The sequence below is a fragment of the Canis lupus genome, chromosome 20, assembly GCF_011100685.1.
Source record: "Canis lupus familiaris isolate Mischka breed German Shepherd chromosome 20, alternate assembly UU_Cfam_GSD_1.0, whole genome shotgun sequence".
NCBI lineage: Eukaryota > Metazoa > Chordata > Mammalia > Carnivora > Canidae > Canis > Canis lupus.
In genome coordinates, this window is record NC_049241.1 from 37,657,982 (window position 1) to 37,677,969 (window position 19,988).

Here is a 19,988-nt window from a genome sequence, read left to right on the forward strand (position 1 = left end):
AAGCCAGACCCCTGGCCCCACGTACATGCAAGGTGGGGACCCCAGCCTTACCCTGGCATAGCTCCCCGTCTCCTGTGTAGCCATCCTGGCAGGTGCATGTCCGCTGCCCTGGCGCCACCTTGGTGCAGTTAGCATGGGGGGAGCAGCCCCCATGGTCATGAGCACAAGGGTCCACCTCTAGGGGTAGATGATCCCAGAGAGCTGTGAGGAGCAGGCCCAGCGACGGCATGGGGGCAGGGGAGGAGGGCATGGGAGAACGGAAAGGGTCAGAGGGAAGGGTAAGACCTGAGATGGGACTGGGATAGAAACTAGACCCAGGAGGCCTGGGGAGGGCTCTGCAGGGAAAGTCCCTGAAAATCTCAGAGTGGGCGCTGCGAGCACCAGGATGACCTGACCTGAGCAGTTGATGCCGTTGCCCGAGTACCCCGCGGCACACACGCAGGCCGGGGCCGCAGCCGAGTCCTGTACGCAGCTGGGAGGGAGGGCGGTGCAGGTGAGCCTGGGAGCCTGACCTGGGCCCCACCCGCTGGCCTCCCTGCCCCAGGTGGAGCTCACTCACTTGGCATTGGGGTCACACTTCATCGGGCACTGAGGGGCAGTGATGTCTGGGAGAGGAGGATGTAGAAGATGGTTCTGGTCATTTGGACCCAGGAGCCACCTCCCCAGGAGTCCCCCACCTCTCCCCCTTGAGGCTACTCACTCTGGTCACAGCGGGGGCCCTGCCAGCCCACGTTACAGACACAGCTGCCATCCCCCTGCAGCCCCTCCTGGCACAGCCCGTGGGCACAGTCACAGACTGGGAGCGGGACAGGAAGGACAGGGTTTGCCCAGAGCCTCCAGCCTGCCCCGGCGGGGCTGTCCCCACACCCGCTGTCCTCGGCCACCCCCACCCAGGGCTCACCTCCGGCACAGGTAGGCCCATAGCGGCCCAGCTCGCACATCTCACAGGCCGTTCCGTGGAAACCCTCGTGGCAGCGGCACTCCCCACTGCCCAGGAGCCGGTCCTGGCACTGCCCGTGGCCCGAGCACACACCACCCTGACCCCCCGGGCATGGCTCACACAGTGTGCCGAAGAAGCCGGGGCAGCAGTCGGGCACCTGTGGGGAGGCGGTGGAGGAAGGCCGGCAAGGGCCAGGTGTAGGGAGGAGGGAGATGAGGCGGAGGGGATTCGGAGGGCGGGAGGCGTGGGGGACAGGCCACAGAGCCAGAGAATGAAGCGAGCAGGAGCCAGGGAAACCGGGGGCTACTTCTACAATCCACCCCGCCCGCTGCCCCCTGCTTCGTGGCAGGGTGAGGAAACAGAGCCTCAGGCTGGGGGACTGCCCCTGGGGCCTGCCTGATGGAGTCCAGGCTGAACCCCTTCTTCTCCCCTCCCCGGGGCATGGCCAGGGGGACAGAGACTGGCCCCACTGACCTCTCAGACCTGTCTCTCTGGGCCCTTGCTCTGCCTGCCTCACCCTAGTGCCTCACGGGTGAAATCTAGTCACCCGTGCCTTGAAATCTAGTCCAGGAGGCTGAGCCCTGCCTCTGCTCTTGAAATCTAGTCCAGGTTCCTACCCTGGGCCTGCACTCCCACCCACCCTCCTTGCTTTTTTTTTTTTTTTTTTTAATTCATGAGAGACACAGAGAGAAGCAGAGACACAGGCAGAGGGAGAAGCAGGCTCCTTGAAGAGAGCCCGACGTGGGACTCTATCCCGGGTCTCCAGGATCACGCCCTGGGCTGAAGGTGGCGCTAAACCACTGAGCCACCCGGGCTGCCCCACCACCTCCCCCTTGCTGGTCAGACTCAGGGGTGGGGGTGCTGCAAGGCAAACCTGGATCTTCTTGGCACATGTATAAGAGCAGCCCCGGGAGAAGGAGTAGCCGGATCTGTAGATACAGCTCTTCTTGGGGGTGTTCTGGAAAAGGGGACAGACCAGAGGGCTCAGTCTGCAGCTTGTGCAGGAGCAGGGCGAAGAACAGGGAAACAGGCAGATGACAGGTGGGTGTGACAGGTGAGCAGGACAGCAGGCCAGGGAGGGATGGAGGCAGGCCAGCCTGGGCCCCCGGCCTTCTAGCAGGGAGATGGGGTGGCCCTGGGGGCCGAGACACCTGCAGAGCAGAGAGCCAGTGCTGAGCCCTCATCCTCACCTGCAGCTGGAAGCCCTGACTGCAGCGGAATCTCCGGGAGCAGTTTACGCATTTTTCCTGGGGTGGGAGGAGGGCAGAGCGTCAGGTGCTCCTGGGGTGGGGCCCCCAAGCCCTCCTTCCTTCCACCACCACCCTGTCCAGGGCCCCCCTGCCAGCCAGGCCAGCTAGCACCTCCCAGCTCTGAACAGCCCCCTTCCCCCGCCCAGCTCTTCCCCCGGGGCCTCAGCCTCTTACCCGCAGGGACTCGGCGTGGCTGTGCAGGCAGCGGCTTGAGCCCACAGTCAGGACCCCCGACAGGCCAAACAGTGAGCGCCCAGGGGCCTCCAGCATGGGGCCTTCTAGCAGCACGTGGTTCACCTCGGGCTGAGGGGGGCAGTGGGAGGCTGAGTCCACCCCCCAACATTTTACCTTCACCTTGGGGCTGCAGGCTGGCGGGGAGGGGTTCGGGAGGGGTCTCCCAGGATGGGTGGTCTCTGGAGCAGAGGCTGCAGGCTCCCAGCCCCCCACCCCTGCAAACCTGGCCACTATGGTTGTAGAAGACGAGCCAGTGGGCAGGGCCCAGGAGCGAGTTGCGGTGTCCCCCCTTCTGCAGGGCTTCGTGGGAGAGTGCCTCCCCCAGGATCACGTGGTGTCGCACGGTGTCTGCATCCTGGCAGGGGGGTGGGACCGAGAAGCTGACGGGCTCCACTACCGAGTGCCCAGGACAGAACATTCCACCCGCCGCGTCCCTTTGCCGTGGGAGGGGGGCTCACTGAGGTTTGCGCCCTCCCCGCCTCCAGCGGCCCGTCACCCCGGCCTCACCAGGCTGCTGCTGTTGCCCTGGGCCTCCAGAGAGCGGTTTGTGGGCACGAAGATGGTGTAGGCCGTGGCGGCCTCAATCTGGGACACAAGCTTGTGGTGCTAAAGGGCAAGGGGCCAGGGTCACCGATGGGCACCGTCACCCTGGGACCCGTCCCCGGAGCCAGCCCCCTCCCTCCAGGCCTCCCTCCCTCCCTTTCTCCCCCCTCCTGACCTGCAGCAGCTCCCGGAAGAGGCGGAAGGCAGGCACCAGGTCCAGCTGCTGCAGCAGCCCCTGGCCTTGCGGCACGCTCCCCCGCGGAGGCAGCAAGACCTGACAGAGCACCGAGCCGGTGAGCACGCCAGCGCCCCGCGGCCTAGGCGGCGCCCCGCACACACCCCTCCGGCCATACCTGGCTGAGGACGTGTAGGACACCGTTGGTGGCGAGGAGATCGGCCACATCCACGCTGGCGTTCTGCACCCAGACCCTCTGGAAAGCAGCAAGCAGAGCTCAGCCACGGGCAGGCACAGGCGGACACTTAGGAGGTAGAGCACCAGCAGAGGCTCTGCTGGGCACGCGGGCGTCTCCTGGTGGCCCCCAGCCTGGCCCAGACACCTTCAGAACCCCCATGGCCGCACACACCCACACCAGGGCCCTTGCACAGAAGGGGCAGGTGTATACATGCACACACACATAAAGACTTGACTGCTGGCCCAGAGACACTGGTCTGAGTACACCCTCTGCTGGCCCTGGGCAAGTCCAGGGGATCTCAGTTTCATCCCCGGGGGCCCTGGTCTGGGGAGCTAGTGGTCACTCAAGTGCCCTCCTGGGCCCTGCACCATCCTCTCTTCTGCCCAGAATTCACCACGTACCCCACTGATGTTGTGAATCTCCCAGCGCGTGGTCGGGCTCAGGGTGGCCACATCCTGCCCACCCAGCTGGGCCAGCTCCTCCTCAGAGAAGGCACCCTGAAGGAAATGGGCCCTGTGGGGCGTGGAACCGGGTGAGTGTAACCAGCAGACCCTTGGGACTGGGCTCCGCCCCAAGAGGTGGACACAAGCCAGGAGGAGAACCTCGGGGAGGGGCAGGGTCTCCCACAGAAGTCTCTTTCCCCCCCCCAGGTCCCTGCCCTGGCTGCCCACCTGACCAGTTGTGGCAGCGCCCTTGGCTGCAGCCAGAAGGCCTGGTCCTCGGGGCTCAGCCTACGGATGGCAGACTCAGAGGGCACCAGGGCTGTGACTCGGCTGCCAGTAGGGAGAGTGAGGCCAGCACTCTGTGCGCATGGTGACAAGGGGACAGGAGGAGTGTTGGAGGCAGCCACCTGAGATGCCTTGCTCCCAGCCTCTGGGCTTGCCCCCACCTCCAGCTCTTGGAGATATTATGTGGCACCTCTGCATCCAGAGGCCTCCTGGATTTGAGCCCCAACCCCAGTATTGTGCCCTGAATACCTTGATCCACTGGTAGAAGACAGAGAAGTGGGCATTTGCCTCCAGCTCCTAAGGGGAGGGAAAGAGCGGAGGTCATCAGTCTAGGGACAGACCCAAGCCCTTTCCTCACCAGGACCCTGAGTACTGTCCCTCCCACCCGAGGTGCATGAGAGGATGCCCCCTCCAAGCGTTGGGACCCACTCACCCGGAAGATGTCTCCATAGCAGCTGAAGCCATCACCCCCATAGCCAGAGGGGCATGTGCAGACCCGCTGACCTCCCCCCACTGGCCGGCAGGTGGCCTGGGGTGGGGGCGGGGCAAAGAGACAGGGTCCCCCATTCAGTACCCGGAAGGCAAGCTGGACTGCGCCCAGCCTACTTCTTACCCCCATCACCCAGCCTCCTGCCGTCTGCCTGTCCTGCCACCCGGCCCCACCGTCTGTCTCTCCAGCCAGCCAGCCAGCCTGCATTCACACTGCTCCTTTGGTAAGCTTGGCCCTGCTCTCTGAGATCACTGAGCATTTGACGTGAATTACCCCACTTCATCATGACAGATGGGCTGGGAAAGCACAGGGCAGAGGCCCGAACTGAGAGCAGGAGGGGCTAGCTGGGAGGCCTTCGGGAACACATGGGCGAGGCACAGTGGGGTCAGAGCAGAGGGAGCGCGGAGTGGGGCAGGGCTGGGGGCAGGGGCAGGGGACAGGAGGCAGGGCAGGGGCTGGGGCCTTAACTACAAGAGGAAGCTCTGTCCTGTGGGTGAAGGGGCGACATTGTCTGGATTTGGGGCTTAGAAAGATTCCGATCCTGGCCATAGGGACACCCAGAGAGCCTCCCCCGGGCCCCCCCTCAGCCCCTCACCAGGTCGTGGCAGCCACCGTTGCCTGCCCGGCAGGGGTCAATAGGACTGCACACGTAGCCATCTCCTGCGAACCCCAGCTTGCAGGTGCAGCGGCTCTGGAGAGTTTGGGAGCAGAGGGCTTCAGCTCACCAGGGGTCCCCACCCTCTCCTCCTCCACTCCCCCACTCTCTGTGGGTCTTGCGCCCTGGGGAGGCTTGTTCAGACCCGGGGAGCTTCTCCCAGCCCAATCCTTAGAGAACCCCGCTCCAGACCAGGAACCGGAGGCCCCGAGGGGAACCTGGCTCTCGAGAAGAGGCCAGAGAAGCGATGGCGATGGCAGGGAAGCATCTGTGGGGACTTGGTACCCCTCTGCTCTCAGACCTGAGAGAGGCCAGCAGTGGGAGGTGAGCGGGCAGGTGTCTGTGGGACTGGCCTCAGGGATGGCGGCACAGACCCACCTCTGACCTTGCCACCCTGCTCTGAGCCTTCCCGCTAAGTGCCCATGTCCAGGGCTTGTCCCCACTGCAGCCAAGTGACTGGTGACACTCCCCAGACCTCAGTCACCCTTGTCAGCAAGGGGGGGTGGCATCTCAACCTGCTTGTCCTGGTCCTTGGTTCCGCAACTAGAACAGCATAGCTCCTCGTGGAGCTGGGAGCGTGAGCCCTCATGGCCAGCCGGGCTCACCTGTGGTGAGCACCTGAGGCCCTGCAGGCAGGCAGTCCCAGCCATCGCGGGGCAGGTGCCTGCACACCTGACCCTGAGCCAGCCAGGCCTGGCCTCTCCACTGGCATATTAGATACTCGAGTGCTGCCCAGTCCATGGGGTCGTGGGCCTGATGTGCCTCACACGAAAAGCTCCAGATGTGGAGCACCTGGGTGGCTCAGTGGTTGAGCATCTGCCTTTGGCTCAGGTTATGATCCTGATTCTGGGGTCCCGGGATAAAGTCCCGCATCGGGCTCCCTGCAGGGAGCCTGCTTCTCCCTCTGCCTATGTCTCCGCCTCTCTCTGTGTGTCTCTCATGAATAAATAAAACCTTAAAAAAACAAAAACGAAGAAAACCCCTCCAGATGCTGAGACTCTGTGGCTGAAGTCTGAGGCTGCAAACTCTGCAACTGCTTTTCCAGCAGTCCAGAGAGTTCGAGGTATCACTCCCCCCATCACCCAGGGCAGGGGTCTTCGTCTGCTTTGCTCAGCATCCCATTCTTAAGCCTAAAACAGGGACTAGCACTCCCGGTTCCAGGTGGGAACCCAACGAGTGAATGAAAGAATCAGTGGTCAGAGACAGTGGCCCTGGGGAGGTAGAGCGGAGGCCCCGTGGACCCGCTTCCAAGGGTGAGAGTCCTCAACCCTGAGGGATGGAGCCCCAGCCTTCTGACTGGGGAAAAGCAGCCTTGGCCTAGAGCTGGCATGTGGCTTCCCCTAAAGCCATCCTGGCCTTTGTGCTGTCCCCAGCACACTTGGGCTGCTCCTAGACTGACACTACTTCTGAGTCCTGGGTTCTCACTTGTGCCTGAGTTTGAGACCCTGAGTGAGAGTTCTCGGAGTGGATGTTCCTGAAACTGGGTGGGGTGGGGTGAGAGTCCCCTGGAACAAAGCCCCCACCACCCCCACCGCTGCTGCCTCAGGCCCACCGTGCCTCACCTGCCCGGGTCCCACATAGCTGCAGAGGGCGTCGGCGTGACAGCCGCCTCTTGCATCCAGCTCGCACTCGTCAATGGCCACACAGACGCGGCCGTCCCCGCTCCAGCCCTTGTTGCACGTGCAGTGGTGGGTGCCCGGGGCCCCGGGGACACACTCGGCCTGTGAGAACCACAGTCAAGTGACCCAGGGCAGCGGGCTGAGGGAAAGGGAGCCCCCCTCCCGCCCCTGGGTCAGGAGTTCAGGAGTTCAGGGAGGGGACAGTGAGACTGACATTTTCTGAGCAGCCACCACGGCCTGGGCGGGAGCAGGGGTTGCTGGGCGTGCAGGAGAAGCCGTCGCCCTCAAAGCCATCAAGACAGACACACCTGGGGCAGGTGAATGAAGGGCCTCCAGTGAGCCTCTGGAAGAGGCCAGAGGCTGGATGAGCCGACAAGCCCTGCCCCGGACAAGGCAGAGAGGAAATGCGAGCGCTCACCTGGCGACGCCCCCCTGGCGAACGCAGCGGGCGTGTGGGTGGCAGTTCTGGGCCTGTTCCGAGGGCCCACAGTTTCCCGTGGACTCATTACAGAAGCGGCCGCTGAAGCCTGGGGCACATGTGCCGTGCTGGCACACCCCCCCGCTGCCCGGACGGTTGTCACAGAGACCGTGGACACAGCCACAGTCTGCAGGGAGGAGACAGGAATGGGTAAAGTGAGGCAGGGCAGGGCTGCCTGAGAGCAGGAGGCAGCTGAGGGGATGCTGAGAATGCAGAACATGGTAGCCAGCCCGGACGTGACTTCACAAAGCCGGAGGCCACCCCAGACTCAGTGGGCAGGCAGGGGAAATGCAAGGGGACCATTCGAAGTTTTCAGCCACCCCCGTCTAGCTGCCCTGCCCTTAAACCATCAGAAGGTTCTTCTATATATCCGACCTAAATCCTGCATGCTTTAGATTAACCACAGCTCTCCTCCTGGCATGGGTGAAGGGGACATCTATTTTTGTTCTCAAAGTCTCCTCCCCTCCCTCTGGCCTTCACCCTTCCTCCTGGGGCTCTAGTCTCCTTCTTGGGAGTCCCCAGCCCTGCTTCCAAGCAGACCCTTTTTTTCCCTGGCGGGCAGCATGGGCCAGGACTACCCACCTTCCTGGCACCGGTCTCCATGCTTGTTTGGATTGGAGCAGATGTGGCAGGCGATGCCCTTGTAGTCTGGGAAGCAGAGGCAGGCCCCATTGCCCTGGACCCCATCACTGCACTGGAGGTGGTGGGAAGCAGGACCGGTCATGGGGTAAGAACTGTCCTCATCCCCTCCCCGCACACCCTCACCCTCCACGGGCCAGCTTTGAGCTCCTGCTCCCCCTGAAAGACCTCACCCTGGAAGAGACCTCCAAATCACTGGCTCCCCAAAAGACACCCAGCCCTGGAAGCTTCCTGGGTGACTTCTGCTCAACCTAGAAATCCACAACTCCTGTGCTGATCCCTGGCTCTGCTAGCCCTGATATTACAAAGTGGCAAAAACAGAACACACAAGAAAACCACCGACAAATAACCTTTAGGAAAATAGGTGCCCAAATCCACCTACTTAATCATTTCTTAATAAAACTCAAAAAACAATATGGTCCAGCTTCCACTGCTTGGACGTAGGAAACCGGAGGCCAGAGAGGCAGGCTCGGCTCAGACACACTGGGAGTCCTCGGCTGACTCACACGCCTCCCCTTGGGGCAGGGGGACTCACGTTGCCTTTGCCATAGCAGGGGTTGGAGAAGCCCCCGGGACACTGGGCACAGTCGGGCCCAAAAAACCCTTTGCAGCAGCCAGGTTTCTGTAAGAGACAAAGCAAGGGTGCGTCTCGGCCTTGCCACCCCCACTGCCCAGCCGCTGCTGCTCCCACGCCCCACCTGAGCCGGGTGAAGCCTTCAGGGGTGCAACACAGCTGCCCCAGGAAGGCAGCCTGCCCTGCCCCAGAGGGGAGGCCCCGGGCCACCGCGCAGTGACCACTCACGCCCACGCTCACCAGGATGGTCTGGTTGCAGTAGCTAGCACAGCCTTTCTTCAGGACGTTGAGCCCAGTAGGGTCGTGGGTGTAGACACACTCCTTGGGGAAGATGTCCTGGGGTGGGTCGTGCAAAGCCACTCAGCAGGTGTGGGTCCTGAGTGGCCCCCTTTCCTAGGCAGCCCTGGTCCGGGGACCCCTCAGTGCTCTGGATCCCACACCCCTACCCTTAGTGGGGCCGAGAGAGGCTGTGCCTGCCTCTGAGCCCAGCCGAGCCTCACAGCCCCTCCTCCCCACCTTGATCCAGGGCAGAAGACTCACTGGGCAGCCGCGAGGGCTGCGCCAAGGGCCACTCACCAGCTTTATGCTGTTGGGGGGGCACGTGCTAGTGTTCAGGGCTTGGCAGTCCACACAGGAGCCCTGGGCGGGGGGGGGGGCGGGGGGGCAGAGTTAGTCATGGTTCATTTAGTCAGCAGACCCTAGGAAAGCGGCAGGAGCCAAGCCCTCAGGTATGAGAGAGTCAGTGACAGGAGGGCCAGGGCAGAAGGAAGCCAGGGCAAAGGCCCTGCCGTGGGGAAGAGCTTAGTGTGGGGTATGAGAATCGTAGCAGAAGGCGGGGCCAGAGGCCCAGAAGAGGCTGGAGTCCTCTGGAAGGACTGATCAACAGGACCACTGAGGCCTGGCAGTTGGCGGGGGGCAGGTGGGTGCGTGGGGTCTCGCCCAGGCCCTAGCCCCAGGGCCGCTCGCTGGCAGCCTGCCCGCCCGCTGGAGGACAACAGGCAGCGCTGGGCCCCCCGGAAAGCTGGCACCATGTGGCATGTGCTCACCGCCACCATCTCGTGCTTCTCCTCACTGCAGTGCTTAGGCAGGATGGGCAGGATGGTCGGGGGCAGCAAGATGCCTTCCAGCATGTGGATCACGCCATTGGCAGCCAGCACATCCACTCTCCGTAGCGGAGCCCCGTCGGGTCCCAGCAGGATGCGCCCCTGCGGCAGAGCCCGGTGTACAACCCACAACCCGCCAGCCTTGGGCGACACCTGGGCCCGCTGCCACCTGTACCCCCGCAGCCTGGCCTGCGTGCCGTCTCCGCTTCCCTCTCCCTGGCAATGCCTCCTGCTCTAGCAAAACTGCTCCAGCCTCTGGGCCCTGAGCCACGTGGAGTGCCACCCTCCACACGCTCGTGCCCACCCTCCAGGTCTTTGAAGCCCTCCCAGGCTGTGGGGCCCCAGGAGAGGGATCTGATCCTGCCTCTCCCGTGGCGCCACCAGGGCCTGCCGTCCACGGGGCTTGGAGCACAAAGCCAGGTCTGAAAGAGGCTACACAACTGGCCAGTCGTCGCCAGCCCCTCCATTGGTCCATTCATTCCAGATTTTGTTTGTGGAGCTCACCTCCTCGGAGATATTCACAGCCAGGACCTGGTTTGCCATGGTGAGGACCCGACCCTTGGAGATGAGCTTCTCAATGGTCAGCTGGGTATAGGAGAGGGTGGGGTTGGGCCAGGCACTAGCCACCGCATAGGGCCCCCCACAGGCCTGCCCAGGTGACTCACAGCCACCACTCTTGTGCCCAGACTCTCCTGCACTAGGAGAGTCCAAATGGATGGAGAGAGGAGGAAGGGACACTGGGACCTCCAGGCAAACTTCCAAAAGCCCAGCAGCAGGTTTGGGCCGGTCGCCCTTCCAGAGAGGAGCCTCTCACCTGGCCATGGCTGTAGATGTGGTACTTCACCAGCTCCTGCAGCTTGGACAGACCCTGGCCGGGGAGAGAGGGCTTGGCAGGGGAGGGTGGAGGCCCTGGTGCCCCATCTCCCCCACCCCTCCCAGCCCCCTGAGCTTACTGCTGTGAAGAGGTAAATCAGGCGGCCGTCACGCAACTTGTCCACGGCCTCGTTGCTTGGGGCGAAGACTGTGAAGGGCCCGGGCCCATCCAGGATGGAGGGCAGGCCGCAGTTCTGTGGCAGTGGGAAGGAGGCTCAGGGAGGCTCTGTGGCCGGCCTCCACCTCTGAGCCCTGCTGGGGCCCTGCCACCCTTGGCCTGCAGGGAACGCCCGTGAGGAGTAAGTGGGAGACAGAAGCAATGGGTCCACGCTACCACAGAACCCCAGGATGGTGACAAATAGGTCCTAGGGTGGGGGCATGTGCAAGGGCCCATGCTACTGGAGAGCCCCAGATCACTGTGGGGCATTGAGGGGTCTCAGCCCAAAAGATCGGAGGGAGCTTTCCCCCAAACTCACCTCCAGGATGGTTTCGAAGCGGCTGAAGGCCTCCGTAGAGGCAAGGATCTGGCCAATGGTTCTCTGTAGCAAGGAACGAGCATGAGAGCCCCAGAGAAGAGGGGGTGGCCGGTTCAGCCCCAGAGGGGAGGAGGGTCTGTTCCAGCCTGGCCTGGAACTGGCCTGGCCCACTGTTGGCACCCTGTGGGGGTCAGAGGTCACCCAGTGGCCCCAGGTGGGGAGAGGGGAGGACGCTGGCTTACTTTGGGGTCCTCAGGGAGCTCTGGTGGGGGCTGCCACTGCAGGGCGGTGACCAAGTGGAAGACGCCATTGGCTGCTGGGTAGTTGGCCTTATGGATGGTGAATGTCTGCTTGGGGTGCTCTTTATACTTGTAGGTGTATTTCTGCTGAGATGCAAGGCGTCTGGCTCACATGCACCACATGCCAGCCTCCTGTTCCGAGGCTCCGTTCCACGTCCGCCCCTCTGCCCGGGCGGTGTGCCCCCAACAGGACTCCTCGGGTCCCCGGGCTGAGGCGGCCCTCCTTACCATGAAGCGGTTGTAAGTGACCGTGATCTCCTGGCCCGCCAGCGTCCACCACCTGCGTGTCTGCTGGCTCCCTGGCTCCTCCAGCACATGCTGCCCTGCGATGATGTGCTGTTTGCAGAGTTGTCGGGCAAAGGACACCTGTGGGCACAAAGGGACCAGGGTGCTGAGTAGGCCCGGGGTGGCCGCGGGTCATCGTGCCACCCCTGCCCCAGCAACAGAGGGGACGGGAGGCCTCCCAGGCCGCAGCTCCCCAGAGTCTGGACTGAGGACCCTCTCAGGGCCCTAAAGCCTGGGGCAGGGTCTGGGAAGGTGGCAAGGGCTGGCAGCAAGCTCCTCGAGGAGTCGGGGCTCACGTTCATGGTCCTGGAGGAGGTGGACGAGAGCCACGGCACCAGCACGGTGAATGGGCCTGACGTGCTGAGGATCTCGCGGCAGCCCTGGTCTGGGGGCCAGGAGAGGGTGGATCAGGAGAGATCTGGGAAACCTTCGGGCATCAGTCCTAGGATTTGGAGATTTGGGTGGAGGGCACTGGGCTGAGGCTGGGTCTAGGGTAGATGGGGATCAGGGAGGGGGTGCCCACTCACATGGCCAGTCATGTACCCCACCCAGCCCAGTCTGCTCCCATAGCTCTTGGGCACAGGAATAGGGCATCTCTACAGGGGTCTGCCTCTCCCTCCCTGCCAGGACTGGAGTGTGAGGGACAAAGTCACAGGCAGGTGGTGGGGGTCACACACCCAGCATGGCCAGGGAGACTTTCAGCCGCAGGAGCACCAGGCCCAGCTGGCCGGCCTTCTGTATCTCATGTAGCAGGTGTCCATAGCAGGCACGCCCGTCCCCTACCTCGCCCTCCTTGCACACACAGCTAGGGACAGGGGTAGAACTGGTCAGGGCCGGGGGTGCAGCCAGTCCCCACCTCCTGGCCCTTGCCCACCTGTTCACATAGGGCGCTTGAGCTGAGGCTGTATACACGCCCCTGCCCAGCCCGCCCTCTCTGCCCTGCCCCCCAGTGCCCACCCTGAAGCCCTCGTGCCCACCTGGTCTTCCCATCGGGGGTCAGCTGGCAGGTGGCTGACCGGTCACAGGAGTCAGGGAAGCAGTAGGCGAAGCAGCCCGCAGAGGCATTGTGGTTGATGCTGACCAAGCCTGGCTTACACAAGCAGGAGGCCTGGGACCCCAGGGAGGAGAAGGAAGTGACATCACGACCATGAGAACCACCAGCACCCCTTGTACCCATAAAGCTATGCTCAGCCACCACACCACCCTCTGAGAAGAAGACTGCCGTCCTTTGCCCATTTTTTTACAAATGGGTCAACTGAGGCTCCCAGGAGGCCCATGATTTCCCAGGGTCCAGTAGCTAGTGTGGGTGGGTGGACCATGGGACAGGCCTGACCCAGGGCCCCGGCTCACCTTGCCCGGTCTCTGGTACAGACACAAGGTGGAGTTGCGGGGGCAGCCACCGTAGTTGATGGTGCATGGGTCCTGGGGCAGACACACCATTCCATCACCATAGTAGTTCTTGGGGCAGCGACACTGTGCCTGCCCTGTGGGGCTCACCGAGCACTGGGCCAATGGGGAGCAGGGTGACGGTCGGCAGGGGTTAGGGGCTGCCAGAGCAGAGAGAGAGAACCCGAGTGAGTTGGGCACCCAGGAGCCCTATCACCTCCGCGGTGATGGCCCAAAGATGAGGTGAGCAGGCTGATGGAGACCCTGGGACAGGCCTTCCCTCAGGGGAAGTACCTGCTGTCAACAGCCAGACTGTGCTTGTTGGCTTGAAAGAACGTCCCCCCAGCCCCTGCTCGGGCCTCTGGCCTCCAGGCCACAGACTCACCTTGGCACTCTCTGCCCTGCTGGGTGTGGCCAGGCAGGCAGCTGCAGGCGGGGGCCTCTGCGGAGCACTGGGAGTTCTGGGGACAGTTCAGGGCCTGGCAGACCGGCAGCTCTGAGTGGAGAGGAGGGGTATTGTGGGGGCTCAGGGCTCCAGGTTGGGAGGAGCAAAGGTGCGAAGATGCTCTGCCCAATTTGCTGTGTAACTCCGGCCAGAGCCTCGCCCTCTCTGGGCCTTTGGGCAGTGGAGCTCTCAGATGACACTCCCTCCCCTGACCAGCTGTGTGCCTCTCCTACTCCGAAAGATAATTAGGCTGTGGGCAGAGGGCCCCTGAGGCTCAGGCCCCATCCCCCACCTACTGGCCTCTCTTCCTCTGGCCACTGAGGACCTACCACCCCAGCAGTCCTGCCCACCTTGGTCACAGCGGGGTCCAGTATATCCAGCAAAGCACAGGCAGCTTCCGTCCCCAAGTGGCCCATGGCTGCACACGCCGTGCACACAGCTGCACACTGGGCAGGACATACAGGGACGCATAGGGACATTGAGTCTGCATCTCTGCGTTTCTAGAACTCAGCTCCCGTGGGGGTGACGGGAGCCAAGGGAAGCACCTTGCTTCGCCTGGGGGCTCAGAGGGCTCTGGAGAAGCACAGGGCTGGAGGTCTGAGGAAGCAGAGCCCGTGTCCCGGGAGGGGAAGTGTGAGGCTGAGTGGCTGGGAGGGAGGCTGCGGGGGGCTGCCCCATGGACTAGGTCTCCTGGGGCCCCCACGTGGGCAGTGGCCCTGCTCCCTTGCCCTGCCAGCACTCACCTGACTGGCAGTTGGGCCCAAACCACTTGGGGTCTTGGCACTCCTGGCAGGCCGAGCCACTGAAGTTTTGCTGGTGGAGATTTGCACCAGGTCAGTGCGCGCCCCTCGACTGCCCCCCACGCCAGCCCCGCCGGGCCCTTACCTGGCACACGCAGGTCCCGTTGCCATCTATGCCGTCCAGGCAGGTCCCGTGGCCATTACACGGGGTCTCAGCACCCCCCGGGCACTCTGTGGACCCCCCAGAACTCAAATGTGCCCCGAAGAACTCCCGCTTCGCCCCTGCCCCCAGCAGCTCCCGGCAGCCAGGCCCTCCCCGGGGCAGCCAGGCCCTCCCCGGGGCAGCCGGAGCCGGGCAGCAGAGCTGTGCTGGCTGCCACTAAGGACCCGGTTCCTGAGAAAGCTGAGGGAGATGGGGGCAGATGCTGCAGAGAGGGAGCCCGGGCAGGGGTACGGGGAGCAAGGCTGGGGCCCCCACCCCGTACCATAGCACTGGGACCCCCAGTAGCCGGGGCAGCAGGCCTTCTCTACCACATCCTTCCAGCACTCCAGGCTGCAGCCTCTCATGGACATCAAAGAGTCTCCCAGCTGCACCTCATAGCTGGTGACAAAGGTGGGCAGGGTGACAGGAGGGCCTCCCGCTCTGCAGCCCCCCACCCAGCCTCCCCACGCGGGTCCCAGTGCTCTGCATCTACCTCCGCTCTCTCTCCTTGCTCCAGAGCTGAGCACAGGGCCCGGCTCACGGTAGATGCTCAGTAAATACCACTTGCCCCCACTCCCCCTTCTTTCCTCCCTAGCTCTGCCCCCAGCCCGAGTGGCCAACAACTGCCTGGGTAAGTGAGTCCCTGCCCTCACCGCCCAGGCCTGCCAGGCTCCCTCTTGCACACACACCCCCCACCCCCCACCCCCCGCAGGACACTCCTGGAAGCGGGCAGGGACGCAGGGACGCAGGCAGGGACCCGCACCTGCAGTCCCGCAGTATCTTCTCCGGTAGCTCCCGAAGCCAGCCTGCGGGGCACATCCGCCTCTTGATAGCGGGACACACGGTGCAGGGGAGGTGAGTGACAAACTTGGTCTTCACGTCGCAGCGCCTGGATCGCACCTGGGCCACAGAGGGGAGGTTAGAGTGAAGAGTCTGGCCCCTGCCCCGGTCCTGACTCTGTCCTGATTGAACCAAGGCCCAGCACCTCTCTCCAGGTCTTGCTTTCCTGCCTGTTTCCTCAGCAGTGAGGACAAGGAGGGCCCTGAGAGACAGGGGAACCTGCCTGTCACAGGTTGTCACTGCCACAGTATGTTCCTATGTCCACAGCCATGTACTTTTTTTTTTTTTTTTTTTTTAAGATTTCATCCATCTATTAGAGTGAGAGCACAAGCAAGGGGAGCATCAGGCAGAGGGAGGGGGAGAGGGAGAAGCAGACTTCCTGCTGGGCAGGGAGCCAGACAGGGGGCTCCATCCCAGGACCCCAGGATCATGACCTGAGCTGAACAGATGCTTAACCAAATGAGCCACCCAGGCGCCCCGAGAGCCATGTACTTCTGCCCAGGGCCGCAAACCCATGCCTCGGAGCCTCAGAGTCTATACCTCCTGACACGAAGAGAGCCCTGCATTTTGTTCCACCTTAGCCCATTCAGATGGAGAAACTGAACCCCAGACCCAAAACCACTGAAGTAAGGACTGGGTATGTCAGGGACCAGAAGTGGACTCTCACCCTAGTGTCCCTTATCCCCTCCCCCTGAAAAATAAACATTAAATACCACAGCAGAGGCTGCCTGGGGGAGCACAGCGACTCCTTTCCCAGACGCAGGTGGATCACACCACAGGGCTGGCCTCTGGTCATTGCTCTGCCCTGAGCATGTCCCCACCGTGCTGGCGAAGGATCCTCCCACAGGCCCGAGGCCGCTCCGCTGACCCCAGCGCGGGGCGGCAGAGACCCAGCAGCCAGCCCCACACCTAAGAGGCAGGCCAGGTCAGCGGGTGTGTGCAAGGGGACCCGCGTGCCGTCCTGCGCCCGACCCCAGGCCCCCCCACCAGCCCGGACCCGGGGGGCCAGGGCCCATCGTCGGGGTCGGGCAGGCAGTGCTAGTGGCGAGGGAGCGGAGAAGACCCAGGTGGCTTCCCGGGGGAGGTGACCATTGGACTGGGGCTGAAAGATGCCCAAGAGCTGGCAAAAGCCAAGTGGGAGGAGCAGACGGCCACGCGTGCAGAGGCAGAGAGCAGCCCCGGAGAGGCGCCCGGCCAGGCCCGCAGGTGAGGCAGCAGGTTTGTTTTAAACAGGCCTCTGGCTGCTGCGGGAGAGCAGTCGCGGTGGGCGGGGGCGGGGGGGGGGGGGGAGGCCGTCTGCCGAGGGTGCGGGTGCCAAGAAAGCCCAGGCCTGTGGTCCCAGTGCCTGCCTGGCCTGCCACAGCCGCTGCAAGTCCACTGTCCCTGGAGCTGCCTTCACGGCAACAAGGAACGTTCCCAAGGACGGCAGCCCTGTGCCCTGGAGGAAGGGAAGCCCGAGTCAGTCTCGGTTGTAAGAGGGAGAAGGGGCCGGAGGGGGGTGCGTGCGGATGGAGAAGAGGTTGCGGGGGCCTGGGGCGTGGGCTAGAGAAGCTAAGATGTTCTCATCTGAAAAATGCTAAACACACTGCGGGTCAAAGGGCGTGCGGCCAGGACATGGCTTTCCTAGAACACATCAGACTGAGGCCTCTCAGAGCAAGAGGAAAGGAGAAGGAGGCCTGGCACGTTCTGGTGAGCACGAGGCCCGGGGCCTGGCTCTGCTGCTGAGATTTGGCCCTTCCTGCTCCTGCCTCTGCGGTCTGCAAAGAGGGAAGTTGCCGAGAGCGCCTCAGGCCCAGCCGTGGGGCTGAGTGCTGTGGTCTCGTTCCCCACCCCGGGGCTCCGTCTCTGCTGAGCCAGGGAATGTCTAGGAAGTTGGGTAACTTCAGGGCTGGGCAGCTGCTGGCTCAGGGCAATGGCACCCCTGAGGCCACCTGGCCAGGCGGGCCCGGAAGCCAGGGTGGCCACCGCCGGCTCAGGGACCGGCTTTCAGAGGAACGGCCAGGCCTGGCTAAGGGTTCAGGAGAGAGAGGGACGGATGGAGGGAGAGAGAGTGGGAAGGTGAGCCCAGGAGGGGGCAGGAGCCTCCTGTCCCGACAGGGACGCGCTCACTTCTGAGACTCTCACACTGGGAAATGTGTGTGACATGGTGAAGGGTGGATAAGCCAGCGGCCAAATCAGACTTCTCACGGGGGAGCACACTGGGGGTGGACCCTGGGCCCCTCTGGAAGGAGCACCGGCCTCCCTGGACATCCCAGCCTCCCCCGCAGTCTCGCCGCTGGTCCCTCTGGGTCACAGCCCAGTGCTGAATCAGATTCCCTTCTTCCTAGGGGCATCTCGGGACTGCCCCAATCCAGAATTGATTTTGCAACGTCTGCTTCCCACAGAGACACAGGCGCTGCTGGGGAAGTTCGAGACATGAGGGATTGAGCCTGTTGTGAGGAGGTGGGACAAATCCCCCCAAGCTGGCACCCAGAACCCAGACTCCCTCAGAGGAATGGGCTCCCCCACCCCTCTCTGCTTCCCCTGCCTGGGTCACCGCCTTCTCCCTCCACAGCCCAGCTTGAGACCACAGGCTCCACCAGCACCTGCACAGAGGAGGCACCCAGTAAAAGGCTTTTGAATGGACAGGGGCTGTCCTCCACCCTCCTCCTCCAGGAAGCCCTCCTTGACTTACTGCCTGAACCTGCCTGTGTTTGCACCCTGCTTCTGCTGCTCCCTAGCTGTGTGACCCTGAGGTCATCCCGACCCCTTGGAGCCTCAGTTTCCTAGCATTTAGAGTGGTCCTTATGCTACAGGGGGGTGCTGGAAGGGCTTGGGTGGTTGAGTGAAGTTGCAAGAGAAGGCTGGTACTGCCTCGTCCCTGTCCACGGGCACCCCTGGGCCATCTGCCTGGCCCCAGCTGGCAGAGCCTCAGCCCTAGAATATGGGCTGAGAGGCGGTCAGAGCACAGGTCTCTGACGAGGAAAAGGTGGCGGATCTTTGAAATTCCTTCCATTTATCTTGCAGGGAGGGAGTAAGAATCCACTTGCAAAGCTTAGCACAGCCTAGAACCCTGGGCCCTTCGACCACCACGGTCACCCTCGCAGCTTCCCACCTGCACATCCCCAACCTAGACCTGGCACTGCCCGGCAGTGGGGTCCCAGCAGGTGCTTCCTCTCTGTACTTCAGCCCATCTACTAGTGATAGGTGGGCAGTAGCAGCTGCCCCAAGGGTCAGGTGAACTTGGCCTCCCAGGGCAGGGACCCTCAGCCACAGGCAGGCTCCGGCCAGGCAACTCTCTCCATACTCGGGGAGGCGGGAGGGGAGGCTCTTCCAGAAGCTCCAATGGGGATGGTGTCCCCACTCCGGGGCCTGCTTAGGCCTGCAGATCGGCAGCTGGGAGGTGGCTGGCACACATGGGTCTGACAGCCACACAATGGGACCCTTTTTTCTGGGGAATCACAGACAGTGGTCAGGAGCCCGGCTCCAGTGTTGGACTGATTTGTCTCCATCATCCTTGGGCTTTAGCTTCCTCAGGTGGAGAACAGGACCCACTGCCCGCGGGTCGTGAAGATTCCAGGGGATAATGCCTCCGTGTGCCCAGGGTGTGCAGCTCTCAGGTTTGAGGGTGTTACTGTTAGCTGCTGTTTACCCAGAGACTGGGGGGGGAGTAGACTTCATTCCACCCATGGGGCCGGACACAAGCACACACACATGTGTGTTCCACGTGAGTCTGTTGGTTTGCTAGCCCCTCCAGGGTTGGGGGGTGATCCTATCTCCAGTCTGCAGGCCAAGGTCACAGAGAGACCGGGCCTCAGTCTGGGCAGGGAGGGCGGGAGGATGGGCCTGGCTCTGTCCCCCTCGACCTCAGGCTGGGGAGCCCTGGGATGCCGGCGCACACTCCATGGCTGGCAGGCTGAGCACGGTCGGAGGAGGACAAGCCAACACACCCCTGCCGGCCCAGGCAGCTAGACACGCACCTCAGCCTGCGGACGCGGGCACCACAGCCCAGCCCTCTGGTCCTGCTCGGAGGACAGACAAGGAGCGGCTGCCCTCTGTGCCCCCAGACCTGTGCCCGATCTGTGTCCACTCCCTCCCTGCTCCCACCAGTGGCCAGCAGGGCCTGGATACCACGTCCCCCTGCAACTGGCTCACACTCACCTTCTGCCCCCTGGTGAAGTGGGAGCCTGCGAGGCAGAAAGCCAGGAGGCAGAGCAGAAGGAGGCCCCGGGGCCCTGCCATGGCTGGTGGCGGCTGGCAGGCGCGCCGTCCAGGACAGTCAGGGCAGCCAGTGTGGGGAATGAGCTCTAGAAGGCAGGCACAGGGCGCGCGGGCGGGCCGGGGCGGGCAGTCGCTTTAAAAGCAGTCCGGAGGCCCCGCCAGCTCACCCCCACAGGAACCCGCCAGGATTTCCTCCTGCTATCAGCAGGCTGCAGGCGGAAGGGAAGGTGCTGGCCGCTGACCCCTGCGTGGTCGGCTGGGCCCTGCTCGGGGCTTCCTGGCCCGAGGCCCTCCTCCGGGCATCGCAGCCCCCAGGCCCACCATCAGCCGCAAGCCTGGGGCCTCGCAGGGGGTGCGGGGCAAACTCCAGTTCAAACCACTGCCCAGCCCTTGCCTGCGAGCCCGGCCTGTATCATTCGGAGGCTGTGGGGGTGGGGGACCCTGGCAGGTGGGGGAGGGCAGCCCCCAATCAGGTCTGCCTGCCTCCAGACCTTTCCATTGCCGAGAGCAGCCGTGGGCGTCGACAGGACATCAGATGAACCTTGGCTCACCCCACCCCGGTAGCCCCCTTCTCTC

The 19,988-nt window shown here is 63.4% G+C and overlaps 1 protein-coding gene across 3 annotated transcripts in view; it reads right to left on the reverse strand.

Annotated features, from left to right (window-relative positions):
- Window positions 1-19,533, reverse strand: part of STAB1 (stabilin 1) — a 26,898-nt gene extending 7,365 nt beyond the window's left edge. Inside the window, exons 1-42 of one of the 3 annotated variants that reach the window (XM_038566232.1) lie at window positions 19,353-19,533; window positions 15,136-15,272; window positions 14,656-14,771; window positions 14,316-14,401; window positions 14,174-14,243; window positions 13,781-13,876; window positions 13,371-13,481; window positions 12,950-13,146; window positions 12,577-12,707; window positions 12,277-12,404; window positions 11,896-11,984; window positions 11,543-11,680; window positions 11,258-11,398; window positions 11,016-11,078; window positions 10,620-10,733; window positions 10,481-10,534; window positions 10,171-10,251; window positions 9,610-9,768; window positions 9,140-9,202; window positions 8,804-8,899; window positions 8,525-8,611; window positions 7,933-8,044; window positions 7,291-7,477; window positions 7,087-7,180; window positions 6,816-6,974; window positions 5,194-5,289; window positions 4,542-4,637; window positions 4,358-4,405; window positions 4,052-4,182; window positions 3,782-3,893; window positions 3,321-3,398; window positions 3,143-3,241; window positions 2,932-3,030; window positions 2,648-2,779; window positions 2,365-2,493; window positions 2,131-2,187; window positions 1,815-1,898; window positions 902-1,097; window positions 701-796; window positions 560-605; window positions 396-472; window positions 52-177 (exon numbers count right to left, since the gene is read on the reverse strand). In XM_038566232.1, the coding sequence (XP_038422160.1) occupies window positions 52-177; window positions 396-472; window positions 560-605; window positions 701-796; window positions 902-1,097; window positions 1,815-1,898; window positions 2,131-2,187; window positions 2,365-2,493; window positions 2,648-2,779; window positions 2,932-3,030; window positions 3,143-3,241; window positions 3,321-3,398; window positions 3,782-3,893; window positions 4,052-4,182; window positions 4,358-4,405; window positions 4,542-4,637; window positions 5,194-5,289; window positions 6,816-6,974; window positions 7,087-7,180; window positions 7,291-7,477; window positions 7,933-8,044; window positions 8,525-8,611; window positions 8,804-8,899; window positions 9,140-9,202; window positions 9,610-9,768; window positions 10,171-10,251; window positions 10,481-10,534; window positions 10,620-10,733; window positions 11,016-11,078; window positions 11,258-11,398; window positions 11,543-11,680; window positions 11,896-11,984; window positions 12,277-12,404; window positions 12,577-12,707; window positions 12,950-13,146; window positions 13,371-13,481; window positions 13,781-13,876; window positions 14,174-14,243; window positions 14,316-14,401; window positions 14,656-14,771; window positions 15,136-15,272; window positions 19,353-19,433 (4,492 nt within the window). In that variant the 5' untranslated portion in view covers window positions 19,434-19,533. Of the gene's footprint in view, window positions 1-51; window positions 178-395; window positions 473-559; window positions 606-700; window positions 797-901; window positions 1,098-1,814; window positions 1,899-2,130; window positions 2,188-2,364; window positions 2,494-2,647; window positions 2,780-2,931; window positions 3,031-3,142; window positions 3,242-3,320; window positions 3,399-3,781; window positions 3,894-4,051; window positions 4,183-4,357; window positions 4,406-4,541; window positions 4,638-5,193; window positions 5,290-6,815; window positions 6,975-7,086; window positions 7,181-7,290; window positions 7,478-7,932; window positions 8,045-8,524; window positions 8,612-8,803; window positions 8,900-9,139; window positions 9,203-9,609; window positions 9,769-10,170; window positions 10,252-10,480; window positions 10,535-10,619; window positions 10,734-11,015; window positions 11,197-11,257; window positions 11,402-11,542; window positions 11,681-11,895; window positions 11,991-12,276; window positions 12,405-12,576; window positions 12,708-12,949; window positions 13,147-13,370; window positions 13,482-13,780; window positions 13,877-14,173; window positions 14,244-14,315; window positions 14,402-14,655; window positions 14,772-15,135; window positions 15,273-19,352 lie in introns of those variants that run through there. The other 2 variants (XM_038566231.1, XM_038566233.1) reach the window with 2 other exon arrangements.
- Between the last annotated feature and the right edge of the window lie 455 nt (window positions 19,534-19,988).